We start from the raw sequence: 11,178 nt of genomic DNA, 5'->3' as shown, positions 1-11,178 counted from the left end.
TGATGATTTAAACTATTTTTCAATCCAGAAATTATTATTAAATCTCTCAAAACAGGTATGTGTAAGCTTTGTGAGACTTTCTGGGGCTTGTTCTGTAAAAAAACCTACAAATCAAAAGCCCAATTAGTGCTGGAGTCACTTATCTCATTTAAAGACCGAGGTGCAGCTCCTTCCCCACTTCAGGTCAGCTGCCAGAGCCTCTACAAACTTTGAGCTTCAGCCCAGCAATCACCAGCCAAATCATAGAGGAGTATTGATGTTTGCCACTCTACTGTTAAATTACATCAAGCATCAATGCAATCAACTCATTAGCTGTTTTTTATTGAGCACCAACATTCATTACTTACTTTTCAATTCTTTGATTAAGCAACATATTGCCTGTATTCCCAGTCTACATCCACCAGCTGATTAGCTCAATAATACTGATAATCTTCTCAAGTCAAAAGAGCTGGGAAGGGAAGTAACTGAAATCCCTATGAGCAGACTCAATTTACTCCTTTTGTGTACAACATCAATACACTAAACTACCAGCAATACAATCCAGCAAATGAAACTTCAAATGTGCTAAGTTAGAGCGTAATTTTAACAAAAAGTCACAGCAGGTCATTAAAATGCCCCCTAATTGTCTCTAGATCACACTCCCTTATCCTTCCCCGACCTTCCAGGCACACTGAGATTTTAAATCTCTTCTGACTGATGTAAGACCCAAGAACAGAATTGAAGTGCGATTGTCACATACGGAGTCTGACTGCCAAAGGTCACAGCAGCTTACTGGTGTGCTGGCCCACTGCTCCAAATTTTATATCTTTTCTGTCCCTCGGTTATTGCCTGACATGATTTAACAACTGTAATTCCTTATTTAACGATGTCAAAGGTTTTTAGGAAATTGACTGTATTTCACCAACGATATATTTCTTCTTGATTACAGAGTGGTTAAAATGATTTTAAACCAAGACAGCAAAATAAAGCAGTAATAAAATCAATAAAAGGTGCTTAAAACATTCCTTCTATTAGGTAATGGCATTTAAAATATCCGTAGCTTGTAATGGCACTTAGGATATGCCCAAAAATCAATGAGCTAAATTACTTATTGAACTAGTTAATTTGAACATTGAGTTTTATATGTATATTGATAAAACAAGCTACAGGAATACCGGCTACGTTTGAATTTCACGGTCAGATGTCTCCCTCTGCCGGAAAATGAACTCTAAAAACTCGACCAGATTTTGGTTTGTTTTTTTTTTTTAAAAAAAAGGATCAAGTCCCCGGGATGCAGCGTCTGGAAACCCCACCAGGGGTCCCCGGGCCCCGCCGAGCCCGGGAAGCAGCGGTGCTGCCAGCCCGGCAGAGATGCTCCGCGGCAGCCCCCAGAGTACCACCGTTCGGTCAGACCTGCTGTAAAGACCGGCCTCAGCACTCGGCCGACTTCAGAGCCTATTTTCTCCTTTACCTCAAGGAAAATGGTAATTACGAGGGGAAAAAACCCCACGTTTGAAAAAAACAGGAGAGACCGCTGGAATGGGAAGGCCCACACAGCACAACAAACCGGCTTAATGCAGCCCCCGCGGAAGAAACACTACCGGTTATAAAGATTTCTGCTCATTTATGTCGTTTTACCACCGCAGCACTGGGGAACTCAGGTTCCCCGAGGCTCCAGAACGAGAGGCAGCGCGATGGAGCCGGGCGCGGATCCCGCCCTGCCCGCGCGCTCCCTCAGGGCGGGAGGGGAGCGGCCCTGCGCTCCGAACCGCGCTCCAGCGCTCGGGAGACGAGAGCGGCCTCCCCCTGAGGCGGCTTTCCCGCTTCCCCACGGGCCGCGGGGACCAGCAGACGTTGCCGACTGGAAAAAGGCAACCGCCGCGCTCATCGTCCCGAGGAGCCTTAGCGGGAAGCGGGGCGGACCCCTGCAACCGCCGTCCCTGGAAGAGCAGCGAGGCACACGCTGCTGGAGCCCGCTTAGTCGGCGGGCCCACGAACGGGCCCCAGCAGACCGCGCCCCGCCTGAGGGGCCGCCCGAGCCCGGCGGGGCCGCTCTCCCCCGCCCGCGGTGCCTCCTCCGGCCCCCGCTGGCAGGAATCACAGCCGCCCCCTCCCCTCAGGCGGGGAACGCCGAGGCGCAGCTGCAGGGAAGGGGGACCGGCACCCTCCGAGCCCTCCCGAGCGGGAGCCGTTCGCCCGCCTCCCTGCTCCGCCAGCCCGGCCCGCCCCTCACCTCCGGGCGGAGCGACCCGACTCTCCCAAGATGGTGCCGCGCCGCAGACACGGGCATTTACCTCCCCAAGATGGCGGCGGCCGCGCACGCAGCTCCCGCGCCCTCTCCAACAGGGCGCCCTGCCGGCGACGACCTCTTAAAGATGGCGGCGGCGGCCCCGCCCCGGAGCGGGGCAGGCTGGGAGCGGGGCCGCGCGGCGGGGAGCGGGCCGGGAGCGGGCCTGGTGCGGGCGGGCGGGCGGTTGGGCCGGGCTGGCGGCGGAGCGGAGCCGGGCAGGCACCATGCCGGAGCTGGCGGTGGACCGGGTGGTGGTGCACCCGCTGGTGCTGCTCAGCGTCGTCGATCACTTCAACAGGTGGGGCCGGGCGGGCGCGGCGCCAACCGCGGCGCTGAGTCACGGTCACGGGCCGCGCCGGGCCGGGCCCGTGAGGGGCGCGGGGCCGCGAGGGGCGCGGGGCGGGCGGAGCGGGGCGGGGGGCACCCCGCGCCGGGCGGGGAGCGGCGCGCCCGGGCCTGGGTCGGCCGCTCGGTGCCGAGCGCCGCGATCGCCGTGAGGCAGCGGCAGCGCGGCCTGCGGGAGCCGCCGCAGCCCCCGGCCCGCCGCCGCTGTGGCCTCCAGGAGGAGAGGGGCGGGAGGGCGGGCAGCGCCCGTCAGAGGGCTCGGCGCGGCGGGGGACTGTGCCGGGCGCCGCGGCTGCCGAGGGGGCGAAGCCCCGGCCCTCAGACCCCCCCCGGCCCGGCTCCGTTGCGCCATCGGCGCTGGGTGAGAAACCGGCCGGACGGCTGGCGGTGCCTGGAGCCGGATCCAGCTGGAGGCCCGGCACAAGCCGAGTTGTCCCGCGGCCGGCCCTGCTCGGTGGCTGGAGCCGTGGCCGGGGTGAGGGGAGATGTTCCCTCAGTCAGTTTGGGGGCTACACCGAGGGTCGATCTGCCCGGGGGTGGGGGGGATCTTCAGAGGGGTCTGGGCAGGCTGGAGCCAGGGGCTGAGCACAACGGGATGGGGTTCAACAAGGCCAAGGGCAGAGTCCTGCCCGTGGGACACCCCGACCCCGAGCAGAGCGACAGGCTGGGGCAGAGCGGCTGGAGTGCTGCTGGGGGAGAGGGACCTGGGGGTGTTTGGTGACTGCAACTGACCATGAGCCAGCAGTGTGCCCGGGTGCCCAGGAAGGCCAACGGCATCCTGGCTTGTGTCAGAAATAGTGTGGTCAGCAGGTCTGGGGAGGGGATTGTGCCCCTGGACTGGGCACTGGGGAGGCTGCACCTCGAGTGCTCCTCTGAGGAGCAGCTGAGGGAGCTGGGGGTGTTGAGCCTGGAAAAGAGGAGGCTGAGGGAGACCTTCTCCCCACCTCCCCTGCCCTGCCAGGAAGGTGCAGAGAGGTGGGCGCTGGTCTCTTTGCCCAAGTGATAGGTGATGGGATGAGGGGCAATGGGCTCAAGCTGCCAGGGCAGGGTCAGAGCAGACATCAGGAAAAAGTTCTTCCCCAAAAGGGTCATTGGGCACTGAAACAGGCTGCCCAGGGAAGGGGCTGAGTCACCAACCCAGGATGTGTTTATAAGATGGGCAGAGGAGGTGCTCAAGGGGATGGGTTAGCAGAGGATGGGTATGGTTGGACTTGATGATCTCAGAGGTCTTTTCCAAGCTAAGGATTTTGTGATGAGTAGCTGTAGTGCTCAAAAGCCCTGAACCCCACAGGGCCAGAGTCTCCCAGCCCACTGCCCCGTGGAGAGGCTGCAGCCCCTGGCCCTGTGCACAGCGGGGCTGTTTCCCCACTAGCTGCATGGAGCGGGGCCCTGCACCACTGCCTGTGAGTTGGGTTCCCCAGGCACTGAAATGCCTTTGTCCAGGTGAAAATTCACAGTCAGTAATAAAGCAATCATAACACCCTCCCTGCTGTTCCAGCACACACACGTTTCCCTTGCAGGAATTGGGTGGAACAACCTGTCTGCTGTCACCTTTCTGTCGTAGGGACTGACGGTCTTTTCCATTTAGAATAGGAAAAGTTGGGAACCAGAAGCGGGTGGTTGGTGTGCTGCTGGGCTCCTGGCAGAAAAAAATCCTCGATGTGTCCAACAGCTTTGCAGGTGAGTGTGGGTGTTCAACCCAACTGGATTGTTTAATAGGTGAATTGTGTCTGGTGGGGGGTTTTAAGCCACCCCATGAGCACAGACAGTTCCCTCTGTGCACAAATCAGCCCACATCTAACAAAAAATGCTGAGTACTGTCAAAAATACACCTCCTGTGGCTGGTCATGTGCTGCACCTTCCCTGTGCTGCAGTGTGGAGTCTTTGGGGAGCAGACACAAACCTCTCCTAAATCGCTGCTGAGCGATCGGGTCTCAGCATGTCATGCAGAAAGCACAGCACCCCGTGCTGGTGTAGCTCTTACTGCTTGTGTAAAGATTTAACACACATTTTAGCTGCTTTTCCCCAATTAGATTCACTGTTGGTAGTATTGAAATAGTTTAATGAGAGTAACAGCACTTCCTGACCGCACGGCTTTAGCTGACCTGTTTGGGTTAGACCGTCTCCTTCCCTTTGGGGCTGCTCAGTATCTGGTCATTTATGGGATGTCACAGGTTCCAGGAGTTCCTCTCCGAAGTATGGACTTATTTTTTTAACCAGTTCTTGGAGGAACTGTTTTCTGGCAGAGCTGAAGAGAGTTGTGCTGTTGTTCTGGCAGCCTTTGGGCTCTGAGGCTCTTCCTGCTCCTGTGAATTCAAAGGCTGAGACCCCTCTTTGTTCTCACTACTGTGCCTGTGTACACATAGGTAACTGATAAAGCAACTAGCCCTTTACTCAAGGGTCAGCAGGCCTTATGTAAGTGTCTCACGATGTTCTGTAGTCTGTAAAGGAGCCAGTGACAGTGTGTTCTGCACCTAAAGCTCATTTTTCTCAGAGCAGACCTGCTGTTGGTCTGCCAGCCCTGAAGTCTGCTGGACCCACAGTCTGTGCACACAGCTGAGTTGCCCGAGGGGGATTTCTCCCTGGTGTTTGATGATGTTGTCCTGGGAGGATAACCCTCAGAATGCTTTGGGGTTCATTCCTTGGCTCTAAACTGTTAGTAACAATGAGGCAGCCACTGACAGGCACTGCAGGACAGTGTCTAAACTCCTTTTAGCAGCTAAAGGTGTCCGAACCTCTGCTGACATCTTCTGCCTGGAAGGTGCCTCCTCAATACTGCTGTTCTGTTTGCTTCCCAGTACCCTTTGATGAGGATGACAAGGACGATACCGTGTGGTTTCTAGACCATGACTACCTGGAGAACATGTATGGGATGTTTAAGAAGGTCAATGGTGAGTGCTGCAGATGGGCCCTGACATCAGTTTTTTACAGCTGCAGACATCACTAACTCAGGCTTTGCAGGTCCATGAGTCTTGCTGCTCTTCACTGCTTTCCTGCAGAGTGCCTTTCCCTCAGCTGGGGGTTCAGTCCACACTTGGGTCCTGTGAATTTGTGTGGCCCTGGGGTGGATCATGACACACTTGGTGTTTCTAGAAGCTTTGCATCTCCAGCTGTTGGAGTTCCAAGCTGTCAGACCCTGGTGTCTGCAGCATTAATAAATGATACCAAGTAGTCCTGTTCCACTTAGAGCCCAGGGGTGGGTAGAGGTGAGAAGCACATACACTCAATAAGTGTCACCATGAGCCACGTCCCTGTCCTGCCCTCCCTGATTCATTGCCCCCTGCTCCTCAGCTCCCACCCCTGGTGTGCAGGCCCCGGCTCTGCCTCTCACTGACTCAGGACCCTTTCTGGTTTTGTGCAGCTAGAGAAAGAATCGTGGGTTGGTACCACACGGGCCCCAAACTGCACAAGAACGACATCGCCATCAACGAGCTGATGAAAAGATACTGCCCGAACTCCGTAAGTGCTGCGCCTCCGGGTTCCGCTCGCCCCCCACACACACACACAGGCCCCTCTCTTCCTAAACAGCGGGGCTGGGCTCCCGTGGCCCCACCAGGTTCCTGGTGAGACAGCACAGTGAAGACCTGGTAGCTGTAAAGTGATGAAGGAACTCTGATCAGAGCCTTTTGAAACAGGCGTCGCTGTCCTTCCCGAGTGCCCTGGGCTGGCACTGTCCCGTGGCTGTGGAGCACAGAGCTGACCTGTGTTTTTCCCTCTAGTTTTTGAACAAAATCCAGTTTTCTGAAACATTTGCTTTTTCTTTCCATAAGGTGCTGGTGATTATTGATGTGAAGCCAAAGGACCTGGGGCTGCCCACGGAAGCTTACATTTCGGTTGAAGAAGTTCATGATGTGAGTATTTAACGTGTCTCTGCTGTTTCCTGGGACAGGGGTTCCTGTGGAAGGTGGCTGTTGGGTTTGCCTTGTTCTCTGCACTGTCTTCTGCTTGTGGGATGTTGCATTCTCTAGTGAGGGCCTGTGACTTGCAGCCTAAACCTGCTGGAACCAGAGGTTGAACCCCAGTCCCAGTGTAAGCATTTGGGAGCAAAGCATTCATCCACCAGTGCTCTTGGAGGGACAGCTGAGTGTTACTGTAACACTGATTAAACCAAGAAAAGCCCCACTGGAGCATTGCTCCTTCCTTATACACTGTGTAACTGCCTTGCTGGTCTGTGCAGTTTCTCAAAGCCATTGCAGGGCACTCGCACCCCTCTCCCTTCAGTCCCCTTACACTGCCAGAACGTGCCATGGTGCCTCTTCCCAATCCTGGCAGCGGGCACGGGGCGATCCAAGGCCGTGGCACCGCAGGAACTGCCCCACTGCTGGCATGTGAGACGCCTGTCCTGGCCCCTCGGCTCAGTCTGACCGTGTCTCTTGTGTCCTTGCACCTCCAAGGATGGCACTCCCACCTCCAAGACGTTTGAACACGTGACCAGTGAGATCGGAGCGGAGGAGGCGGAGGAAGTCGGTGTGGAACACTTGCTACGGTAAGTACAGCCCTGCCAGGCAGCGAGCGCGGCCCGGCTGGCATCCCACTGTAATGCCCATACGTGTTGCCAGAGCTGCAGAGCCCTGTGGTGTGTGACACGGCCCTGTGGTGTGTGACACCGTGTGCAGGGCTGGGCAGGAGTGTTGCCACCAGGGCTGGAGCACCTCAGAAATGAGCTGTCGCCTTTTCACCTGTCTGAAATCCTGTTGCTTGTTTCCCTCTAACTGCTGCTACAAACAGTATTCCAAAGAGACCTGACACAACCTGTGGGATGCAGCACTCTGGGTTGGACAGACTTTTTAACTGCCTCTGTTTGCTCTCAGGCTTTGCCTTGACGTGGTTGTTCGGTTGCACATCATCCAGCTGGTCCTCTGCAGCTGGAAAGGCTGCACACAGTCACCTAATGCTGATCTCTCTGTTGGGGTGTTCCAGGGACATCAAGGATACCACGGTGGGCACGCTGTCCCAGCGGATCACAAACCAGGTCCATGGCTTGAAGGGACTGAACTCCAAGCTTCTGGACATCAGGAGCTACCTAGAGAAAGTAGCCATGGGCAAACTGCCCATCAACCACCAGATCATCTACCACCTCCAGGACGTCTTCAACCTGCTCCCCGATGTCAACCTGCAGGAGTTTGTCAAGGCCTTTTACCTGAAGACCAACGACCAGATGGTGGTGGTTTATCTGGCCTCCCTCATCCGGTCCGTGGTGGCCCTGCACAACCTCATTAACAACAAGATCGCCAACAGGGATGCAGAGAAGAAAGAAGGACAGGAAAAAGAGGAGAGTAAAAAGGAGCGAAAAGATGAGAAGGAGAAAGACAAGGAGAAGAGTGACGGCAAGAAAGAGGAGAAGAAGGAGAAAAAGTAAAAGGTAGTTTTTTTATTTGTAAATTAAAAATCTTGTAAACTAAATCACTCTGCTGGGTCCCTTTCTGTCACTGGTGTGGTCAGAGCGCTGCTCTCCTCTGCTCCGGTGTCTGCGCTTTGTGTTCCTGGATCCATCTACTCACAGGGGCAGCGGTCACCCCGCAGGCGCAGCTTGGGGCAAAGGGGCATCTTTAATTGATGGCAGTGGGGCAGCTCCTTGGGGCAGCTCCTTGGGGGAGCGATGGGGCAGCAGCTGAGGATTTTACCACGTGCTGCATTCACCCCCTTGCTCTGTCCTTCTGCTGGTGATGAGGTTCTGCTCCTGACACCCAGTTAACACCCGTCCATCACGGAAGCTGAGGGCCTGAGCAGAGGACAGGCAGAGGTGGCTGTGGGCAGCATTCCTGCCCTGTGCTAGGGGCACGGCAGCTGTTTGGTACCAAAGCAGATAAAAAATACTGCTGGCTCCTGCTCTGCTGGGGTGGAAACATGGCAGGGCTGCACACAGGGAGGTTGTGTCCCTCCCCTGACATGGTGGGGGGGGCTGCATGCAGGGTTCAGGCCTAAGTCACGACATCCAGCCCTTTTCATGCAGCAGAGGGCTGAGGGTACATAACCCAGCTCCAACTGTGCTGTCCCACAGCGCTGGGCAGTGCAGGTGACACCATGCTGTGGGTGCAGCCTCCATGGAAGAACCAGCAGAGACACCAACCACCATGGGTGGAACATGACCAAAAGGGCAGGGGGCGAGTGCCAGAAGCTGGAACCCACCCATCACTGTACCAGCCAGGGCCATGGGGACAGCTCCACGCTGCTGCAGCGGGGCTGGGCCATGGGGACGTCCCCAGGCAGGGCGGGAGCAGTGCTGGGGCCGAGCCCCAGCAGCCCGCCCACAGCCCCTGGCGCGTTTCTCGGGGCTGGGGCTGGCAGTGGCTGTGCTGCGCTTGGCACTGTCAGTCCCCAGCGTGGCGCAGGGACAGGCTGGTAAAACACAAACCCCCAACCACACAATGTGCCAACCAGCTGCTGCGCAGCAGCCATGCAAAACGGGCGAGAACAGGGGCTTGTTGAGCTCTGCTTGGCTCAGGCTTCTCCCTGAGCCCGGCCAGCCTATGGCTGCTGGCTGCATTCACCTGATTCGCTTCCACCAATGCCCTGGGTCTCGCTCACGGCACAGTGCGGCTGCGCCGGCCCTGGCAAAGGGCTGCAGAGCCGTTCTGAGCCAAGTGTGACTCGAGGTTGGGCAGAGTCGGAGCATGTGCCCAGCCTGCCCCTCCCACGCAGCATGTGCGTGCAAAGAGCACGTCTTCCTGGCCACGCTGCGGGCGCCCAGCACAGCCCTTCGGCAGTATCCCCACACCCACTGCCCAGGGGCTGCACCGGGCTGCAACCCCCTCCCCGCGACACGGCCAGGGACACACCTCGGCCAGGGACACACCTCGGCCAGGGACACACCTCGGCAGCTGCTTATCGTTTATTGCACAAGAAGTCGGCGTCGCTGAGGCAGGATGGTGCCGAATGGAACGATCTGTGGCCAGTGAGGAGCTCTCGCAGTCTCATATCCACACACCCCCTGCCTGTACAGCTCTGCACACCAATGCCCCACGGGTCTGTCCCGTCCCCCCCACCCTCCTGTGCACACCAGGGAGCAGAGGTGGCATCAAGGCGAGAGGCAGGGGCCTGATCCTGCTCCCTGCCCCCCAGCACCAGGAGCTCCTGCCACCAGCCCGGCTGGTGGCAGAGGAAACACAGGGGAGTTTGGGCCAAACCTCCCCCCTCAGCAGAGGCCAGACGTGTCCCGAACGCGACCAGAGCCCCCAAGGAGCATCCGCTCCCAGCAACAAACCACGTAAATAACAACTGTAGAGGGGCCACACGCTGGCAAATCGAAACGCACAACGGATGTGGGGGGCCTGGGAAGGGGCCGACGACTGGGGCTGCCCCAGGACCTCAGCTGGCTGCAGGACAGGGCCTGAATGCGACCTGAGACTTGGTTCACAAGACTCATTTCCCCTCCTCACCTACAGGTATTTAAATGCCACGAGGAGGCAGAGAACACCAGGGGGGAAAGAGGAACCTGTGCCACAACCAGATCTCATTTAACTGTGTCTGGGAGGGGGGATCGGGGAGCCTGGGCGCTCTGTGTGCTGCCTGCCAAGGTGCAGGGCTTCGCTCCAGCCCCCTGTGCCCCTCAGGAGCTGAGCTGGACGGAGCCGGGCTCCTGCATCCGCCTCCCCACCACACCTCGAGTTTCTCTGGGGAGGGAAACGTGGCTCCATTTCCCTGGGGCTGCGTCAGTGCAGGTCACACACGGGAACAAGAGCAACAGTGTCCGCAGGTGCCAGCGCTCAGCCCAGGGCTCCATGGGCGCCGGCAGCAGGACCTGGGGGCCGGCAGCACTCCAGGGAAAGCACCAAAGCTCCGTCACTCCTGTCCAAACCCTTCTGTCTCCTCGATGGCATAAAGCAGCTTCTCCTTCAGCTGTTCGTAGCTCTTGTATGGTGGGAGATCCAGGCGGTTAAAGCTGGAGAGGTGGCAGAGGGTGTGGCTGGTGCTGCAGCCCCGTTCCCCTCCCCACAGCACAGTGTGTGTCCCCAGCCCCAGCTGCAGTAAGGTGCACAGCCAGGGATGGCAGCTACATCCCCCAGGAAGGCGGGTGGAGGGGCCGGAGCCTGCCTGGCACCCCACGCAGCCCCGCAGACGCCACCAGCCCTCGTCCCCGAGCGCTCCCCCAGGGCCCAGCAGAAATGACTTACCATGTATGGCTCCGAGGCAGCCACGTCTCTTTGCCAACTTTATCGATGCAGAATTTCTGGGGCCCGTTGCTGCCTGTTAATTATGAGCACAGCAAATCTCATTACACAGCCAGGAGCTGAAGGAGAAAGCCCTCTGCCACCAGCGACTGCAGCACCACACAGCTCTGTTATCTGAGACTGGGGGGGGGGGGGGGGGACAGACAGAAACCCGTAGCAGCATTTGCTGCCCTTCGTGACCCCCTGGCAGAGCAGATGCACAGAGAGGGAGGAAGCTGGAAGGTGCAGTCCCAGCACCAGGAGCAGCTCCCACGCAGGACAGGTAAACAGCCAGTACTAAACCATGTTTATCCACAGCCCTGCAGGGCTGAGCAGGTCCATCCAAGAGCTGTCAGGACCTGGGCTCAGGAAGCTCAAGTCACTGAGGTCAGTTTAAAAGATTGCGGAAGCTGG

The 11,178-nt window shown here is 57.6% G+C and overlaps 2 protein-coding genes across 4 annotated transcripts in view; one reads left to right on the top strand and one right to left on the bottom strand.

Annotated features, from left to right (window-relative positions):
- Positions 1-2,408: 2,408 nt before the first annotated feature.
- Positions 2,409-8,017, top strand: PSMD7 (proteasome 26S subunit, non-ATPase 7). Its single transcript, XM_084270147.1, has 7 exons — positions 2,409-2,567; positions 4,203-4,294; positions 5,413-5,505; positions 5,976-6,073; positions 6,385-6,465; positions 7,009-7,100; positions 7,535-8,017. Exons 1-7 carry the CDS (start codon positions 2,494-2,496, stop codon positions 7,971-7,973), a joined length of 969 nt encoding a protein of 322 aa, XP_084126273.1. The 5' UTR covers positions 2,409-2,493; the 3' UTR covers positions 7,974-8,017.
- A 1,419-nt stretch (positions 8,018-9,436) lies between these two features.
- The window catches only part of WWP2 (WW domain containing E3 ubiquitin protein ligase 2), a 33,183-nt gene continuing 31,441 nt past the window's right edge, over positions 9,437-11,178 (bottom strand). For 2 of the 3 annotated variants that reach the window (XM_084270272.1, XM_084270274.1), the window contains exons 22-23: positions 10,729-10,797; positions 9,437-10,496 (exon numbers count right to left, since the gene is read on the bottom strand). In XM_084270272.1, coding sequence (XP_084126398.1) covers positions 10,397-10,496; positions 10,729-10,797 — 169 coding nt within the window. In that variant the 3' untranslated portion in view covers positions 9,437-10,396. Of the gene's footprint in view, positions 10,497-10,728; positions 10,802-11,178 lie in introns of all 3 variants that reach the window. The other variant, XM_084270273.1, reaches the window with a different exon arrangement.

This window comes from Gallinula chloropus (genome assembly GCF_964237585.1).
Source record: "Gallinula chloropus genome assembly, chromosome: 13".
NCBI lineage: Eukaryota > Metazoa > Chordata > Aves > Gruiformes > Rallidae > Gallinula > Gallinula chloropus.
Note: the sequence above shows the minus strand (reverse complement) of the source record. Positions and strands in the feature narration are given on the sequence as shown.